At 44.6% G+C, this 20,028-nt stretch overlaps 2 protein-coding genes across 3 annotated transcripts in view; one reads left to right on the top strand and one right to left on the bottom strand.

The window, feature by feature from the left end:
• Positions 1 to 1,402: 1,402 nt before the first annotated feature.
• On the top strand, positions 1,403 to 19,988 carry ACTR1A (actin related protein 1A). Of its 2 annotated transcripts, none has more exons than XR_005211798.1 (11): positions 1,403 to 1,530; positions 11,025 to 11,089; positions 11,978 to 12,053; positions 12,848 to 12,973; positions 13,955 to 14,079; positions 15,292 to 15,508; positions 16,241 to 16,333; positions 16,929 to 17,103; positions 17,202 to 17,264; positions 17,976 to 18,016; positions 18,187 to 19,988. XR_005211798.1 is itself a non-coding variant. In XM_037804017.1 (11 exons), exons 1-11 carry the CDS (start codon positions 1,483 to 1,485, stop codon positions 18,287 to 18,289), a joined length of 1,149 nt encoding a protein of 382 aa, XP_037659945.1. In that variant the 5' UTR covers positions 1,403 to 1,482; the 3' UTR covers positions 18,290 to 19,988. The 2 variants fall into 2 exon arrangements, 1 of the variants encoding a protein (XP_037659945.1); XM_037804017.1 differs by having other exon boundaries at positions 16,929 to 17,120.
• Positions 9,533 to 20,028, bottom strand: part of MFSD13A (major facilitator superfamily domain containing 13A) — a 31,959-nt gene continuing 21,463 nt past the window's right edge. The window contains exon 10 of the mRNA XM_037804013.1: positions 9,533 to 10,589. Within this exon, the coding sequence (XP_037659941.1) occupies positions 10,579 to 10,589 (11 nt within the window). The 3' untranslated portion in view covers positions 9,533 to 10,578. The remainder of the gene's footprint in view (positions 10,590 to 20,028) is intronic.

Genomic DNA, 20,028 nt, shown 5'->3' on the forward strand with positions numbered 1-20,028 from the left:
GTTCCTCCAACCTGAATGGGGAAAAATAACCTAGAGATAATTGCACTGGGCTCATTTGAGAGCAGTGACACATACCTTTCTTCACCTCCATTTTCTTATCCATTAAAGTCACACCAATTATTTTTAACTTGAAAATTAAAATTTCTTAGGAAGTTAGGGCATTCCTGAAACCCTTATATTAATGATGTTCTAATCAAAAGATCACCTGTATTTATATACCCCAAAGAATTGAAAACAGGGACTGAAACAGATATCTGTACACCAGCATTCATAGCAGTATTATTCACAATAGCCATAAGGTGAAAGCAACCCAAATGCCCATCAACAGATGAATGGACAAACAAAATGTGGTATACCCTTATTATTCAGACATAAAAAGGAATGACGTTCTGATGCATGCTACAACACAGATGAACCTTGCAGACATCATGTTGAACAAAATAAGTCATACACAAAGGACAAATACTGTGTGATTTCACTTATATGAAATGCTTAGAATAAACAAATTCATAGATTCAGAGAAACAGAAATATGTTACCGGTTACCAGGGACTAGGGATGGGGTTGGAGGAAAGTGAGGTGTTATTGCTTTATGGGTACAGAGTTTCTGTTTGAGGTGATGAAAAAGTTTTGGAAATGAATGGTGGTGATGATAACATAATACTGTGACTGTAATTAATTTTGCTGAATTGTAAACATGAAAGTGGTTAAAATGGGAAATTTTGTATTGTGTATGTTTCCTGATAACAATAAAAACAAATCACCCATTCCAGTAGTTTCAAATGCCTGTCTTCAGAATATTAATCTGTTACAAAGTTTACACCTATCAAAACAAACAAACAAAATGTGAAAAGCTGCAATATACTGCTTTTTTTTCTTAGAGTTATTATTTTCCTTTGTTCTGGGAATATGTTCTTCCGTGTGTTTGTGCATGTGTGTGTGTGTGTTTTAATATGCCCTTTCTGTTAGAGTGCAATGGTAATAAGAAATGTTTGTTTTTTAATGTCTTAAAGACCCAGATAAAAACAAAGCAACCTTAGATTGTCCGGGGACAGGGTGCACAACGACTAATCTATAAAATTCAAACATCCACGAATTACTGACCAATCCAAACCGAACTACAGACAAGTGTTCAAAAAAACTACATACTTCAGCATACACTGCGAACCGCTTCAAAGGGACTACAGATCCTAGCATGCAACACAAACATCAATCTGTGTCCCGGTCTATTTATTTATGGACACTACAAACCCCAGGATACTGTGCGACCAAAACGCCAACTCCCAGTCCTTTAAACTAGGCGGGTCTCCAAAGCAGGTTGGTCGGTCAACCCGGGTGCAGGGCAGGCTGGGGGTTGTAGTTCCTCGCGTAGGGCACCTCCCTGGCCGTACCGTACCGGCGGCTAGTTTGCGCATGCGTGTCAGCGGCGTTAGCAGCTAACCCGGCTGGCAGTTCCTTCCTCGGAAGGAGAGATCACTCTGCCATGGAGTCCTACGATGTGATAGCCAACCAGCCTGTCGTGATCGACAACGTGAGTTATTTCTTTCCTCTCTCTAAAAGGACTTGAGTTCTCCTCCTTGAAGGGATTGCTTCCCAGGTTTCGTGCTGGGCGGCTGGCTCTTTGTCACTGGCCTGGTCTGTCAGGCGGGTTCACCGCCGCCGCCTCCGTTCTCCCCCACCCACAGACCGCAGGCAGGGCGGCCGCCGGGCAACCTTGTGATGGAGAACTTTGTGGTGGATAAAGGAAAGAGGTATAGTCGGAGCTGGGTCCTTGGGCCCTTGGCTCGAGGGGCCTTAACCGCTCTGTGAGCTCCCGGCGCCCGCCCTCTGCCCATTCTCCGATAATTCTATTGGCTGTTCTGGCTGTCCATCTTGACTAGTGACCCCCCCCCGCCTCTGAGCCTTTCCGGATGGGGGAAGCCCTATGCAGTGATTGGCCCGTGTCCCTGCCTTTCTTCCAGGCCACCATAATATTGCCTCACTGGAGGGGCGGGGCACTGCTTGAAGGCTGAAGGGATTAGCTTGGGGTGGGGCCAGAAGGGCGAGGCCAGCCGGCTGCGGAAGAAGGGCTAAGTTTCCTTCGGTCCGGAACTGACGGGATGGCTCGATGGTGTGTCTGGGTGCGGCCCGAGAATCTGGTGCCAGAGATGGCCATAGGGTTTCAGTTATTTCTGCGATTATACAATAGAAAATTAATAAAGGTTGAGAAGAAAGGAGAACGACAAAGCAAGTCGGGAGGTGCCTTCCTTTTCGGAACGCTACTTGTGGGAAAAATAATTACTAAGCATAATATTTGCAAGACGCTCTAGTGCCTACAAGGAGCTTTCACGTACTTTCGAGTTGGGTCCTCACAAAAACTGGGCGGATAATTAAGAAAGGAAGTTTCGTCGTTTTACAGATGAGAAAACAAGCGCGAGAGGTAGAGTGAGCCCAAGGTCACACAGGGATGCGCCCTAAATACAATGCTTTATTCGTTATTAATTTTGCTAGCGCCCACGCAAATGCATTAATAGTGGCAAATGGAAAGAATCGGAATACTACTCTTATTGGGGGCGAGCAGCTGTGAAACAACTGCATTTCTGTCTTCCACTGCGAGATAACCTTTCTGTGCCCCTTCTAGGTCCCTCCATTGAGGCAAAGCTACCAGTCCCCTCTGTCCTAAGCTGACTTTGTCAGATTCACTCTGTTGAGCCAGCCCTTGGGCATGTTACAAGGTACTTTCATTGGCATCATCTTGTTTAAGCTTCAGCTGTGGTAGGTAGATAAGAATTACTATCCTCACTTTATGCAGGAAACTGAGGCTTGGAGAGATTGAATAATATATTTAAACCACCTGGTTTGTGAGTCGAGGAGCCAAACTCCAGACTGAGATTCAGTTCCAAGTTCTCTGCTCTTTCTAAGGAAAAGTGTTTTTTTGTTGTTGTTAGCTTTCCTTTCTGTAGGTATGGCTTCTGCTTTGGAAAGGATGAGGTTGAGCTCAATAAGACACTCCTCTTTTTTTTTTTAATGCAATTTTATTGAGATATATTCACACACCATATTATCCATCCAAAGTATAACACCAGTGGCTCACAGTATCATCATATAGTTGTGCATTCATCGCCACAATCAATTTTGGAACATTTTCTTTACTCCACTATAAAGAAAAAAATAAAACAGAACACCCAAAACATCCCATACCCCTTATCCCCCCCATTATTTATATATATATTTTGTCTATTTTATTACTTATCTGCCCATACACTGGATAAAGGGAGGAAACACTCCTTTTTGAGAGGATTTGTGTGTGTTTGTGTGTCTCCCTCACTAGATTATTAAATCCTTGTGGGGAAAATGGCATTCCTCTATTTTTTATTACAAACCCCCCACCCCACGCCACCGCACACAAACACACGCACACAGTACTTAGGGCCATGCCTGGCACACATAATGTACCCAATAAATGCTTTTTCATTGGATTGATGGGAGGGTGGATGAATAAATGAATGTCTCTATCATAGTAACGAAGATGTCCCTAAATAACTGGGGAACCCCCAGTTAGTTTTTGCAGGGAGTTGAGTAGGACTCCTTGTTCAATTTTCAGCCAGATAGAAATGTGTGTGCTCATCTGCCCTTTTCTTACTTGTAAAATTAGTTAATTATTTAGCAATTGGCAGCAAATTCCTATTTTCATCAACAGTCAGAAGGAGAAGTCTATACATCTGACCAGATCCTTTGCTTTTTGAATGGTTGGGCAGAAGTTCTGTCTTTAAAGTCATTTAAGCTAATGCTTCTTAGTTTCTCCATTGTTTTTCCTGGTAATGTATATGAAATACATCAAAGCAGTGGTGCATTTTCAGTTGAAGGTTTAAAGGATTGAATTGTCTTTTTCTCTGGAAAAACATTTCCTTCATTATGCTAATAATTCTGCCAAAAGTTGAAATACAAGAAACTTAAGTAATTTTCTCATTAGGATTTGCAGGGTATCTGCCACATTTTTAGATTTGGGGCCACAGGTAGTTCTTTCTGTTTGAAATTTAGAGTTGGGTTTTGTTTGTTTGTTTGTTTGTGTTTTTAATTCTCAGGATTAATGATGGATAGGAAAAATCATTAGAAATATTTGAGCCAATTTTATACTATGAGAATAATGTGGCAAATTTAACAGCTCCATAGCTTAACATGTTGCTACAATTTTCTTTCTGGGCTAAGGAGAGTGTAATTAAAGAAAGGAGGACAAAGAAAGCAGGATAAAGAGGGAAGAGACTTTCCATAGCCTTTATCAGTCTTAAGAAAATTATGACCACTTCTTTCATTCTTCTCTGGCACCAAAGCTATTCATCAGAAAGAATGAGGAATATGGAGATGTTTGTGTGTGTGTGTGCCTGTTTTAATGACAACAATAAAGTCACAGGTATTTGTAAAATTAAATACAAGTAATTCCTTCCCAAAGGCATATCATAGACAGTAATATAGGAAGAGAGTCATATTTTGAGGACCATAGGACTTTGATCAGAATACTATGTTAATTCTGAAGCTAAAATCTTTACTAAGATCTTAAAGGTTACAGTTCTTTCCTAAAATGGATCAAAGTTCTAGTCAATCTTAAAACTGTCTTTGTGATTATGTGGGCCTAAATGTGGTAACAATATCAGCTTTCCAGAAGTTCGTCCATAAGCTAAGAGTTTCACCTTTTTCCAGATGTCTGTGCTGCTTCAGCCCCCCTTTTAAAAAATGAGATACTTCAAACATACAGAAAAGTTCAGAGAAGTTTACAACACACACCCACACAGCATGTGTCTGTCACCCACATTTAATAAATGTTGACATTTTGCCATATTTGCTTCAGATTTTTTTTAAGGAAATAAAACATTACAGATATAATTGAAGACTCTTTGTGCTCCACAGCTCTGCCCTTTCTTTCTGTTACAGACGGAGTGGTCTTCCTAAAATTGATGTGCTCCTTTCCATCCGTGATTTTATGGATATATATTTTTTATATGTATGTGTGTGTGTATATAGTATTTGTGTACTGAAATTTAACTTGTGTTATCATCTTATTTGTCAGCTGTTTTTCTTGCTTTTTATTATAGAACATTTGAAACACATACAAAAGTAGAGGGAATAGTAGAATGAATGTCCACATACCCATAACATAACCCTAACAATTATCAACTCTTGGCTGATCTTTTCAGCTACATTCCCACCCTCTTCCCTTCCCTACACTCTTTTAAAAACATAGTTACAAAAATTGATTGTGGTGATGAATACACAATAATACGATGATTCCATGAACCATTGATTGCACACTTTGGATGATTATCTGGTATGTGACTATATCTCAATAAAATTGCATTAAAAACATAATCAATATACTATTTTCACATCTAGTAATAATTCTTTAATATCATCAAATATCCAGTCAGCATTCAAATTTTACTGATTGTCTCATAATATTTTTTACAGTTTGTCACCATCTCTTAAGATCTTACTAATGCTGATTGACCTAAGTTTTAGAGACACTAGAATTAGCTGAGGAAATGAAGTCAGTCTGTATGTTTAACACTGTCACTTACAATGTGACATACAGGCTTTTGGTTGTGCAACTTCAGCAAGAATCCATCCCTAACTTGATGGAGAGTGAAGAGAAGGTGCCTTTTTAGAGGTGGTTTCACTGCTCAGTTATGTATAATTTGAGAGCCGTGTGGATGTGCTTCACAGCAAGCTAGATGCTCTAAGGGAAACCAGATATACTGTGTGCAGGGAGAAACCTCTAGGCTGGGAATGCCTAGAGTAGGCATCTCAAACTCAGTGCCTGCAGAGGCCAAGCAGGAACAGAAATATTTAAAAAGCCTAGGGAGAGGTGGCTTCAAAGACTCTGTGGGGAATCGGGAAGGTGTCCTTGAGCATGCCTGACCAAACGGCCAACTGCTTCTCATTTCCAGCCAGTCGTCCCCATGTAGGAAGGCAGGCCCAGTGTTCTGATTTTTCAAGAGAAGTCAGAAATGTTAAATTTCGTATACAATCACCAATGTTTAACTGTTGGCTGTTAATTTAAAAGCACTTTGTAATCTATAGAGACCAAAAGTAGATTAGTGGTTGCCCTGGGCTGGAGAGTGGAAGTGAGGGAGTGACTGCTAATGGTGCAGGGTTTCTTTTTGGGGTGACAAAAAAGTTCTGAAATTAGATTGTGGTAATGGTTACATAGCTCTGTGAATAAACTAAAAACCATTGAATTGTACACTTTAAATGACTAAATTGTATGGGATGTGAACCATATCTCCATAAAGCTATTTTTAAAAAAGTACTTTGTGGGCCAAACCAACTACACCTTTGTGCCAAAATGGGTCACCAGTTACCAGCCTGTGTCCTAGAATCTATGGCTCCATCTCTCTCAGTGTCCTTTTCCCACTTGTAAAATGGGAGACAACCAGCCAGAAAGGAGTCCCTGGGATAAAGATTGCCCAAGCCACAAGTTTGCTATTTGTTTGCCTCTATCAAAAGGAGAATGGTGAGTGGTGGCTGGCAGCAGACTTGAAATCTTCAAAAATCAAATATTAAATGAGACCACTTTTCCAAGAAGCCTACTATAAGGCATTTGTTTATTTGGCTTTGCCATAGTTAATACAAAGAGAGTGGCACCTCATTTGCCAGATCCACAGTTCCTAGTTGTAAAAACTGTTAAAGAAATTGGCAGGACCCTTTTGTATGCTCTCCTGGTTTGACTTGAGTAGAATAGAGGCAGCTCAGCCGCCTCCCCCGTCCCTACCCATTCCTCACCCACCTGCTAGTCTAGCAGGTCAGCTCAGGGGCTGCTGGGACAAGCTGGGTCTAGTTCTCTCTTGTGCCTCATTCCCAGCGCTGCCTTCCCCTTTCCTGTACCACCTCTGCCCTGGGCTGCTGGCATTCCAACTGCTCACTCAGGGCCAAACTTTGGGTTTCACCTGCCAGTCATTAGCAGTTGATTTTAATTTTAGTCAACCAGCATCTGTCGAGTATCCAGCAAATGCCAGATGCTGCTGATAAATAAAGTCTCTGTCCTCAAGGAACTTGGACCAAAAAGGGACAACAAAATGTAAACCATGAATTCTAATAGAAAGCAGAATGAAATGCATGTTACGTAGTGGTACAGTTATCTCACAGATTTTCTGTGAGATCATAGGAAAAGGATAATTAATCCCGACTGAGGATTATTCTTCAGGAAGGTGGTGATTTCTTTTTATTATGTCAGAAATGATGACATTTATTTCTGAATGGAAGTTTTGTTCATACATGAGGTCTTCAGAAAGTTCTTTAGAATTTTTAAAATTTAAAAACATAGTTTGTGGTATAATAGAAATAATCTACAAATAATGTTTAGGAAAAATATCACACCACAATACACATTATATTCTTAGTTTAAATTGTATAGCATAAAATTATAGATCAAATCAACTGAGAGAGAAAATTTCAATTTGCCTTAAATTATGCACACAGGATATTTCTGTCCTGACTGCAACTTGTATTAAAAGTTAAACTTTAATGTTACACCACTCAAGGACTTCACAAATATGCTATAGTGACCAGGCTTATACCATGTTAGTTCCACATAAAAGGAATAGGGGTCCATTTTCATTGCAGTCCAAGACAGGGTCACTCTATGACTGAGTTAGTTTAATGGCAGTAAAGCCAAACAATCTTCTCCCCACATATCACGTTTTTGAAACTGCCCAGTAAATTACACAGTAATTGAAGTCCTAAACTGTACTGGAAGTTGTTGCCTTTAAGTTAGTGCTCCAGAATTTCAGGTTTAAGGGTCTAAATGCTTTATCTAATCATATTTTACTAAGATAATGATAGTTTTCTACTAATCTCTCACCTTTGCTCTTTGGTGTGTGTTCCCCATACCCCATTTCTTAACCACAGAGGATATGATTTTCCAAAGTAAGGATTAATACCAACTCAAAGTGATTTTATGGAAAAGCCATTCCAAGAAGTAATTTGACACGAGATAATTCACTGAATACAAGAATGATGTTTTCTTTCAAAGAGCTGGATGGCTTTTTGGATGGCCAACTTACACTAGCTTCAATAGAACTTTTCAGGCATAAGTCACCCGTGTTTGTTTGTTTGTTTATTTGAATTTTTATTGTGGTAATATATATATAAAACACTGAATTTCCCATCTGTGTCAGTTTGAATGTATTATGTCCCCCAAAATGCCATTATTTTTGATGCAATCTTGTGGGGCAGATGTATTAGTATTAATTAGGTTGGAACCTATCGATTGTTTCCATGAAAATGTGACTCAATCAACTGTGGGCAAGACCTTTGATTGGATAATTTCCACGGAGGTGTGGCCCTGCCCATTCAGCGTGGGCCTTGATTAGTTTACTAGAGCTCTATGTAAGTTCAGACAGAAGGAGCAAGCTTGCTACAGCCAAGAGGGACACTTTGAAGAACGCACAGGAGCTGAAAGAGGAGCTGCAGCTTACAGAGCAACATGTTGGAGATGGCCTTTGAAAACAGACTTTTGCTCTGGAGAAGCTAAGAGAGGACAAACGCCCCAAGAGCAACTAAGAGTGACATTTTTGAGGAGCTGCAGCCTACTGAGAAGAATGTCCTGGGAGAAAGCCATTTTGAAACCAGAAATCTGGAGCAGTCGCCAGCCACATGCCTTCCCAGACGCCATTGACCATCCTCCAGTGAAGGCACCCAATTGTTGATGACTTACCTTGGACACTTCATGGCCTTAAGACTGTAACTTTGTAACCAAATAACCCCCCTTTATAAAAGCCGATCCATTTCTGGTGTTTTGTGAAAAGGCAGCATTAGCAAACTGGAACACCATCTTAGCCATTTTTAAGTGTATAATTAATTATATTCACAATGTTGTACTACCATTACCACCATCCTTTACCAAAACCTTTTCATCACCCCAAACAGAAACTCTGTACCCATAAGCAAAAAACTTCCATTTCCCCTCCCCAGGCCCCTGGTACCCTGTATTCTAGTTTCCATCTCTATGAATTTGCTTATTCTAGATATTTTATGTAATTGAAATCATACAATATTTGTCCTTTTGTGTCTGGCTTATTTCACTTAGTATAATGTTTTCAAAGTTCATCCATGTTGTAGCATGTATCAGAACTTCATTCTTTTTTTATGGCTAAAGATTCCATTGTATGTATATACCACATTTTATTTATCCATTCATCTTTTGAGGGACATTTGGGTTGTTTCCACTTTTGGCTGTTTTGAATAATGCTTCTATGAACATTGGTTTATGAGTATCAATTCCAAGTCCCTGTTTTCAGTTCTTTTGGGTATATACCTAGAAGTAGAATTGCCAGGTCATATGGTAATTCTATTTTTAACTTTTTTAGGAACCACCAAACTGTTTTTGGTGGTAATATTTGAATTGGGACTATCATACTCTTGCTGGGAAGGACAGAGAGAAAGAAATGAATCGGACATCTTAATCTGCATTGTTACTCAGACTCGAGTCCTTTTGCTAGTAAACTGAATATCAAATAGCCAAGAAAATCATCTCTTAAAAAATATCCAGAGTCAGAAACAGAGGACATCTTTATTTCAGTTGATATCAGTCTGTCTGCACCACACCCAGATGAAGGCAGTGAACAATCCCGGAGGCTTGAGTTAACAAGTTCCCCGAGTTCTCATGTACAGTGCTGTTCTCATCTATCCGTTCTGCTGCCCCAGAGCCCTTGGGTTTGCAGTAGGATAGTACTCCTTCCTTCCCAGGCTTCCACCCCAGTTTACAGCTGCACCTTTTCCAGGCTCTTTGCTGAACCAACGAAGCCAGTGAGTTTGCACATTGTCTCCTGTTTTTTCTCTTCTGTAGGCAGAGGCTCCTGCTCCCTTAGAGAACTGGCTTGCCCTGCTTTCTCCTATACCTCTTTCCCTGTCCTTCAACAACTTCTCACTTCCTCCTCCCCAACCTCTGTCTTGCAAGAGTCAGGCACCAGGATGGGTCTTGCGCTTCATTCTTTAGTAGAGCAGGAATAAGAAAGACAGGGAACCAGGAGTGTTGCTGGGAAGCCTTCGGAACAAAGACAACCTTGGCTGTTTAGTGTCTCCTAATGTGTTTACTGCTTCCTATGTTGGTTCTAGAAATATCACACACAGAAATGGTCAATAGGCAGCAAGAAAAAGGCTTGTCCCAGTTACACATGCAGCTGCAAACCATGTTGGGGTGGCAGGGCCAGGGTATTAAGTGTGGTAGTAGAAGAGGTAAGAAGGAAGAGAACAGGGTGTATCTGCAAGCAATATCAAGCCTTGACATCTGTCCCACACATGTTGGTATCTGTGTCTAGAGTCAATGTGTACATTGGTTGGACCCAGAGATGCTGGTCAGGGAAGCCAGATAGTTTTCTGGACACTCCACACAATACAACAGGTATTGAAGCTGCAGGATTATAACCTTGGGTCTCTTCTCGTATTCTCAAACACTTTACCAACTGGAGATCAACTAGTAAAACAAAGCACGGTGTTCTGCCCTTGCAGTAAGAACTGGATAACGCATGTTCCAACGGAGTCAGCTTCAAACATGATGACACTCACGGTAGTGTCTGTCATAAAGGTCCTGGAGGGCAGGGAGAGTTCAGGCCTGAGCTGGAAAAACAGGTTAAAAACATCAGAGAATAGCAAGAAGCAGCATATGCTTTTTGTACCTTGATTGTGTTCCTAAACTTGGCTGCTTTGATGCTTCCAGGTACTTTCCTCTTCTCTCCCCAGGTTTTCTTCTCATTTTCTTCCCTTTATTAATATTACATTTCATTCCAAAAGTAAAACATGTTCAATGTAGAAAAGTCAAAGAATGCAAAAAAAATCAAACAGAAATTTGAGTATACAGTGAAAGTTTACCTCACCACCTCTCCAGTCCCACTTCCCTCCCTTTAGTGTGCAGTCACCTTTTTCTATACTCATACAAATGTATATATTATATGCAAATTTAAGATCTTTTTTAAAAATATATATCATACATGTTGTCCTAGAACCTCCTCTTGTTTTTGTGATACTTCTGGCTTCTTTCTCCTCTCTCTTCAGGGATCCGGTGTGATTAAAGCTGGTTTTGCTGGTGATCAGATCCCCAAATACTGCTTTCCAAACTAGTAAGTCATTCTGTGGCTTAATCAGAAATTTGGGAGGGTTGTCAGCTTTGTTATGGGGTCATGCCTGCCTTTATTAGGAGGGAGGAATTTGTCATTCAGATGGGCCTTGGTACTCAAACAACAACCAAGAGACAGGAGCTGGCTTTTGGAATAAGCAAAAGAAACAATTGCCTACATGGTACAATTTGAGCAGCACAGGCAAGGAGCCTCTTTTTTAAATCCCATTTTATCTGATGCCAAAAATGTTCTCACTGGTGATTCATACCTTTGGATGATTGCCTCTTCAGGGAGCCCTCCCTTTAAAATCCTCCTCTAACCCAGGACAGGGTTTAACGTTAAACCGCACCCCTCCAGCTTAGTGAGAATGAGTTTCTCAGAGCTCTCCTCCTAAGGCAGAGAGACTGCAGGCAAGAGAAGGGCACAGATGTCTGGGGAAGGAGCTTAAAGGGGAGAAAAAGGAAGAAAATTCTCTGTCACAGTTTTACTAGTAGAGGTCCTGTGGAGGAGGCCAAGGAGATTAAAAATTTTTGAGTTAACCATCCATTTAGAAATTCTGGTTTCCTTCACTCTCTTTGCACACACATTGGGGAAAAAGAAGAACTAGAGGTATTGAATCCTCTGAAATTTAACAACTTATAAAATAACAGAAATGTAATAAAAATATGAAATAATTTACAAATAACTTAAAATAATACATGTTCCTTACTGAAGTTTTGGGAAATGCAAAGTATAAAGAAGAAAATGAAAACCAATCATAATCTCAACTCCTCAAAGATAATAGTAAAAGTTGAATATATTTCCTTCTAACATAAATATATGCATGTATACATCGTTCCTGTGTTCTGTCTTGAAATGAAAAATGACGGCCCTCCTCGCTCTCTTTTGTAGTGTGGGCAGACCAAAGCACGTCCGGGTCATGGCAGGAGCCCTCGAAGGTGATATCTTCATTGGCCCCAAGGCCGAGGTAATTCCCAACCCTACAGAAGAAGACTCAGGCCAACAGAGAACTTTCATTATTCACCACATGGGAAAGGTCCCAGCAGTTGGACACAGCCATGAGTAAAAGGAACAATTTCCTCTTAAAATCTCCACTTTGAGTCCCTTATCCTAGGCTGTGACCATTTATTCCTCTCAAGAGCAGCTTCTGGTCTTGGAGAGGAAATATCTGAAGCCTTACATTGGGAAACACTGAAATCAGTCTAGAAAACAGGGCTTTTGCCTTTCTTCTGTATTCTGTCAATACCTTGCCAGTGATCAAATTGACCGGCTTGGTTATCTTTTTGGCAAAAGGGACTCAGTGGGAAGATCCTGGCTGGGATACCCTGGGGATGAGTTAATTAGCACAGTTTTGGCAGAGCCCTCAGGCAGCCTCTAGTAAGCAGAACAACAGAATCCTTGTTGCCAACCTTGGCTCCACATGCTGAGGCCCAGAGGTGGGAGCCAGATTGTTAAAGAGCCAGGTGGGACCAGGTATTGAGGAGGGTGCCTGCTGTCCTTGCCCTAGAGCCACCAGAGGACCCATGCTTTGCTAGCTGCTTGGGCAGTGAGGGTCCTTTGCAGATATGGAGAATGGGTGCCCACCCTTCGCCCTGGGAGTGAGGCCTCTGGGGGGATGGGTTGGGTGGGGGAGCTGAGGCTGTTGTGAAGCACTTCCTGGCAGGCCAGCCACAGCCACGGCACAGTCCTGGGAGAGCAGGGTCCCAGGCGGCCTGGCTGACAGGCTGACTGCAGCTGCCAAGCCCTGCTCTCTGCCCTCAGGAACACCGAGGGCTGCTCTCGATCCGCTACCCCATGGAGCATGGCATCGTAAAGGACTGGAATGACATGGAGCGCATCTGGCAATATGTCTACTCTAAGGATCAGCTGCAGACTTTCTCAGAGGAGGTAAGGGTCTGTGTATAGGACACTTGCAGAAGTGTGCAAAGCTGGTCAAAACCCCTACCCCAGGGATGATGGTGATGATGATGATAACTGCCAAGAGCATATGAGTTCTCACTCCATGCCAGGCACCAGGCCATGTGTTTTTCAGACATATTCAAATTTAGTCTTCACACCATTTCTGTGAGATATAGGTTGTATTATCTCCATTTTACAAACAAGAGAAACTCAGAGAAGTCAAGTAATATTTCCAAGGTCACCTAGTGAATTAAAGCTGGGATTCACACCCACATTTTCATACTTCAGAGCCTGTACTCCTTAACTTCTAGGGAAGTAACTCTCAACTCAAAAATGTGAAGGAAGGTACATATTAGGCATACCAGAATTTTTAGGGAAGGGATATGTGCAGGTTTTCTGGAAGCATATTCATTGAAATTTAAATTTTTATTTCAAAAAATATTAAACTACATTTTATATTTTTATTGTGGTAACCTATATACGACATATAACTTCCTATTTGAACCACTTTCAAGTGTACAATTCAGTGGTATTAATTACATTCACAATATTGTACTACCATCACCACCATTCATTATCAAAACTTTTTCATCACTCCAAATAGGAATTCTGTACCCACCAAGCAATTTTATCATAATAAATTCAGAATGTAGAATTTTAAAAAATCCTCTTGGCATTTAGAGAGATATACAGTAGATATGGGGGCCTATATAAGAATCTTGGAGGACAAGTGGGGGAATAGGGGGTGGAGGTGAGGGCAGAGTGACACAATAAAGGGGCCTGAATTTGGAAAGTTGAGAAACCAATTTGGGCAGGGATAGATGATAGGCCCAGCTTGCCTTTTTTAGAGGGAGACTGACAAAGGGCCCCTGGGCCCTCTAGCCAGCCATGCAGGGGCTTCTCCCCCATTACTAATGAGAGGTGGGAGTCTGGCCTCACCCTGATTGCTGGCTGGGCATCTTTCACCAGCATCCTGTGCTCCTGACGGAGGCGCCTTTAAACCCACGGAAAAACCGGGAACGAGCTGCTGAAGTTTTCTTCGAGACCTTCAATGTGCCAGCCCTTTTCATCTCCATGCAAGCTGTGCTCAGCCTGTGAGTAGCCACCTGGCTGGCTAGCCTGTGCACTCAGGGAGGAAAAGAGCCCCCTGGCAGAATCCAGGCTCTCGTCTTTCTGTTGGTCTGGTTCAGAACAGCTTGAGCACCCCTGCTAGGGAAGGTTTAAAGATAGTGGGAAAAGGAGAGAGGCTGCTGCTGAAGCTGAGCACTGAGGCTTCTAAGTTGAAACCAAAAGAGGAGATGTGGCTGATATTGAGACTGTAGCACAATCTCAATACTCTCAGCAGGTTTGGTGCCCAAGGCTCTCCCCTGGTCCCTCTGGCAAGGCCACATGCTACTACAGTTCTTCCTGAAGCCCTCTATTTATTCACTGTGTGCAGGTGCTATGCTAGGCTGGTGACACAGTCATGATCAAAACACAACCACAGTCCCATTCCACCATCGTTCTTGTCATGTCCCACTCTGCCTCACACTGGGGTTAGGTTCACTGTGGAGACTGGACCCCGGTGACCTGCGGATGGGATTTGTTTGGTCCCATTAAAGAATTGTGAGCCTGCATTTAAAAATTGGAGTATTAAAATCCAAATTTCTGGCTTCTCTTTAAAAATAGGAAGATATGGTCATACCAGGCTTGTTTTCCTATAGGGCAAAAACCAGCTGGAGCTCAGCAGCAGTTGCCATTTCAGATAGGGTCTGCAAGCGTGACTTCACCACAGTCCCCTCCATTCTCTGTGGTCTTCCCAACACTGAAACAGCATGCCAGCTGCTATTTATCAAACATTGTTTTAGGTTTTTTTTTTTTTACTTTGTCTCTACCAAAAGAGAGAAAAACTAAAGACAGAACTAGAATGCCAAGTGGAGGGAAAACCTAGTTTTCTATGAAGTGAAAAAGACCCTGATTTTGCTTTAGTTTCACCTGCCTGGCCCTTTTTTTCCCTCTTGTCTGGAGAGTAAAAACTCTGACCCCTATGCTGGGTCCCCTGAGGCAGTGGAAGGCCAGACTGTCTAAGATCAGAAAGTCTGCTGCTCTGGGGGTGGGGGAGGGAGTCTGGGGAAGCTCAGCTCCTTTCATTCCAGTGTTTCAGGGCTGGCTCCAAGGCTCAGGCTTCCTTAGTGCTCATCCCATTCTAAGGCAGCCCTTAGAAAAAGGTGAACCCAAGCTTTGGGTTCATTGTACTCTAAAAAAGTAAGTTTCTTCCCAGGTGAGAGGAGGCAGGGGTAAGTGATAGTCTGTCCCCTTTGCTTCAGTTATGCCACAGGCAGGACCACTGGTGTGGTGCTGGATTCTGGGGACGGCGTCACCCACGCTGTGCCCATTTATGAGGGCTTCGCCATGCCTCACTCTATCATGCGCATCGACATCGCTGGCCGCGACGTCTCTCGCTTCCTTCGCCTCTACCTACGCAAGGAGGGCTATGACTTCCACTCGTCCTCTGAATTTGAGATTGTCAAAGCCATAAAAGAAGTGAGTGCTGATCCAAGGGCCTCAGGGATGGGGTGGGGACTGGGAACAGGGCAACCAGGACATTGGTGACCTGAGGGTGAAGAGGGGTGAAGCCCCTGTCTGGGGATCTGGGGTCCTGCTCCCTTCCCCCAGCCAGGCCTCCTGGCAGCTGTTATGATCTCCCGAGATCACGTCCCGAAGTGCTGCCATCTGGTGGCAGAAAATGCAGCTGCTTTTATTTATTAAACTGGATGGGTGATGGGTACACAGATGTTCATTCTGTTTTTTATACCTTGTATGTAAATTACATATGTTCTTTTACATCTTTGAAGAGGTCATAATACATGTTTTTCTTTGTAAGTAAACTGATTGCTTTTGCTACCTATGGCTCTAGAGAAATCTCTGAACTGGGTAGGAGGTACCTACCCCGTGGATCCAGAACCATAGTCCTTCTAGGAGTGGTAGAAGGAAAAGATCCCTGGGTTGATGTCTAAAATTGGGTTGAGAGCTAAGTTCTTAAGCCAGTGCCCACCAGGAAGGAAACTGGAACTGGAAAGAACATGTACTCAAAACGCTGCCCAGTTAAGGCTGACAGAGGCTCCCTGCTCCTGCTTCTGGGCCACAGCTCTCACGGCCTTTGGGGCAGTCACTGCGGAAGGGCAGATTTCTGCAGCAGCACATCACGCCCCTGGGACCTTGACTGAGTACGTGCCGGGCTTCCTGCCATCCTGACTGCTGTGCTTGGTTCTGCAGAGAGCCTGCTACCTATCCATAAACCCCCAGAAGGATGAGACACTAGAGACGGAGAAGGCCCAATACTACCTGCCTGATGGCAGCACCATTGAGGTAGGCAGCTGGACCTCTCCCCTAGCTCCCTTAGGCCTGCAAAGGCTCTGGACCCAAAAAGAACTACCCACAAGGAGGCTGGAGTCCATCTCCCAATCCTTTAAAACCTTTGCCTGGAACAGTGAGCTCTTGAGAAGCAGGAACTCTGCTTCCTCCTGAGTGGAGGGGAGGAGGCACCAGAGGTATTTTCCTGGACTGGGGTGGGATTAGGAAGTGGGATGATAAGTGCCAACCTTAACCACTCCGGGCACCACACAGGGTGGCAATCAGGCTGAGTTGCCTCTTCCTGGAACTCCCAGTGATAGGAAGAAATTTCTGTGAATGAGTGAATCCATGTATGTATTAATGCCAAAGGTCTCTTAGCCGGCCAGAGCTAGGATTAAACAAAGGGGCTTCCCCCCTTTCTAGTTTCCCAGGGACTCTACCTGTACCCTTTTGTTCCTTGAGGCCCTTGACATACAGGGACTTTCCTGAGCCTGGCCTTCATAGCCACTTGCTTATTAAGAGATGGGCAGAGCAGCCTCTTCTATTTCCTACCCTGCCAAAGGAACTTGGCCCCACCCCCAACCTCTGAAGTTGCCCTTCCCCGCTGCAGATTGGTCCTTCCCGATTCCGGGCACCTGAGCTGCTGTTCAGGCCAGACCTGATTGGTGAGGAGAGTGAGGGCATCCACGAGGTCCTGGTGTTTGCCATCCAGAAGTCTGACATGGACCTGCGGCGCACACTTTTCTCCAACATTGTCCTCTCAGGAGGCTCCACCCTGTTCAAAGGTTGGTCTTTGCTCCCTGTGCCCTGCCCCAAGAAGCTTCCAGACTCTCTGGGCCCAAATGCCCAAAGAATTGGGATTCTCTTTTCGTGCCCAATGCAGGCTTTGGGTGACAGGCTACTGAGCGAAGTAAAGAAACTGGCTCCGAAAGACGTGAAGATCAGGGTAGGAGCATGGTGGGGGCTGGGCCTGGGTGGAACTGGGCTTCTAGGGATCTGGAGGGCCACAGAGTATGGCCTCCCTCCAGCTCTGCCCAAGCGCTCAGGCAGCCACAGTCCACACAGAGGCACTGCCAGATGGCTCCCAGGAATAGCTTCTCAGCCTACACACTGTCCCTGAGGTCTAGGTCTGCCAGACAGGAGGACGTGTTCTCATTCTCCCTCTTCACTCAAAAGGAAGGCACTTCTAATACTGACATGGGACAGGGTTCTAGGCTGTGGGTCCCATGTTGGTCTTCTAGGGAAACTGTCAAATGACAGGAGGCTGACTTTTGCTGCTCAGGTGCCTCCCCTGTAACACAGTTGAACCTCTTTGTGGCTGCCAAGGGAGTTGGCCAGCCTGAAGAGAGGGGGGAGGTTCCTGCCCTGGAGTCTGCTTCACCCCACAACAGGGCAGAATCTTGCCCCCAGAATGGCCCCAGCTTCCCTAGGAGTTGTAGATACTTAGGGCTGCTGGAAACCTACCTTTCCAAATGAGTGTCAGGCTGGCCACTGTAACACAGGGTACATAGGTCACAGGGTTCAGCAGGGACAGAGCTTAAAGCCCACTGTGTGAAAGGCATCCACTGCCATGGATAAAGACATGCATTAGAAGGGAAAGGGAGAGGGAAAAGGAGGAATTGGAGGCTCAGATTCCTCTTTTCACCTACCCTTCCAGATATCGGCACCTCAAGAGAGACTGTATTCTACATGGATTGGGTGAGCAACTTTTTTGTAATAAGAGTGGAATGGGAAGTGAAGGCATTGATTACCCCTCAACCCCCCTCCCATTCTCCAAGGAAAGCCTGATGTTTGTGCCCCATGGGTACCGGCTGGCTCCATGGATACCCACTCTCTCACACTCTTCCTTTGGATTCCCTTCAATCCAGGGGCTCTATCCTCGCCTCCCTGGACACCTTTAAGAAGATGTGGGTCTCCAAGAAAGAATATGAGGAAGATGGTGCCCGATCCATCCACAGGAAAACCTTCTAATGTTAGGACCTCATCTTCACCTCTCTCTGAAGTTAAACTCCACTTTAAAAAACTCGCTTTATTAAGTTGGAGGGGTTTGCGAGGAGCTGCCTGTGTATGCAAGTGTGGTGTGTGGGTGCGTGGGTATGAGTGTGTGCATATATGCGAGTGCCGTGTGGCCCAGGGATCCACGGCCCAGAAGGACAATGAACTGCCCACGATGGTGACGGCCTGAGGCCTGGGGTTGACCACTAACTGGCCCCTGACAGGAAGAGTGCTGGGAGCAGCCCCACTCCTTTGTCAGCTGGGCCTTTGTCTGGCTGTGTGGGACTATGTTTACTACCATAGGGAGACCTAGAGGGAGCTAAACCCAGCCCCCATGGGACCTTGCTGCTGCCCATCCCCTCAACCTCCCCAGGGTGGCCTGAGGTCCAAGGCAACTGCTGCCTCCCCTTGCTCATCATTCTGCTCTCCATGCCTCTTGATCATGGACTGATCAAGCTGGGGCCAGGGTTTTCTATCTGGTTTTGTTGCAGTTTGGGTTTGGGAGGCTGGAAAAACACTCCAGGAGCTGTTACAGAGATTCCGGGGTCAGTGATAGGGTAGGGTGTTCTCAAGATGACCTGGGGACTAGGTCTGGGCATTTGAGGAGGGCAAGAGGAGTGCTACTTCTGAGTGGCTGCAGAGGGGGTCTTTGGGAGAGTTTAAGGAGCCTGTTGGCTCCAGGTCCTATTCCTTGCTTTTCATCCATCCTTGTTTCAATGCCATCTTCAGTTTTATTTATTGAAGTGTTCGTTCATTAAGGGGACTGGAGAGAGGTAGCTTATCGCCTCCTGCTGTTCCCCCACCGCCCGTTCCCTGTTCACACTAATGTTTACAGCATCTAAGCTTAGCACGGCATGCAGGGCCCCACCACTCCCTGCTGACGGTGAACTGACAGTAGCCATAGGCCTCAAGACCAGTTTGGCATTGAGGCTACACTCAAAGGCACTTCCACCTGCCTCTTTCTCCCTTTTCCACTTGCTCACTGCCCTGGAATCAACAGGCTGATTGCTGGTCAAATTTTCTAAAACAGAAGGTAGACTCATTTTCTTTGGCAGAGACCCCTAGCAAAGGAGGGGTGTTGGAGAGCCAGCCCCCTAGGGATGAGTGAAAGAGCCACCATCAGAACAGCATTAACCAGGTTGCCTTCTCCTACTCTAGCTGACCTGGGGGGCCAGGTTGTAGAGGCGGGAAGTCCCCCTGTGGCTGATCTCGTGCCATTCTCGGCTTTGGACCTGCTTGGCTTGAGGGAAGGGACCAGACCAGCGTACCCAGAGGTGATGGGCTCAGGCTCATCTTCTCTGGTCCAGTGGCCAATGGCCTGCCCTGGACTGACCTGGCCTAACAGGTCCAAAGGCCCTTCACGTCTAGAGGGTGCAAAGCTGGGGCTAGCATGTCTTCATCGGCATCCTCACCTGTGACACCAAGGCCCACCTCAATTCCAAATTCCAGGCAGTATTCTCCCCCATACCATCCTTTGACCAAAGGCCCCTGCCAGATGTGGGCCGCAGCAGAAGGTGTGTATGAAAGCAGTGTGGCGACCCGCAGACTGCAGTGTGCTTAACCAGCTCACCTCCCTTCTCTTAGTCCTACCCTGTCCCTTGCACAGCCTCGCACAAACCATGTTGCCTGGTGGGGCCCAGTGTACTTAAATAAAGTTGTTCCGATAGACATGTCAGCCAGACTTCTGACTATGGTGCTGTGTGGGAAGAGGGAGG

This window comes from Choloepus didactylus, chromosome 15 (genome assembly GCF_015220235.1).
Source record: "Choloepus didactylus isolate mChoDid1 chromosome 15, mChoDid1.pri, whole genome shotgun sequence".
NCBI classification, from domain to species: Eukaryota; Metazoa; Chordata; class Mammalia; order Pilosa; family Megalonychidae; genus Choloepus; species Choloepus didactylus.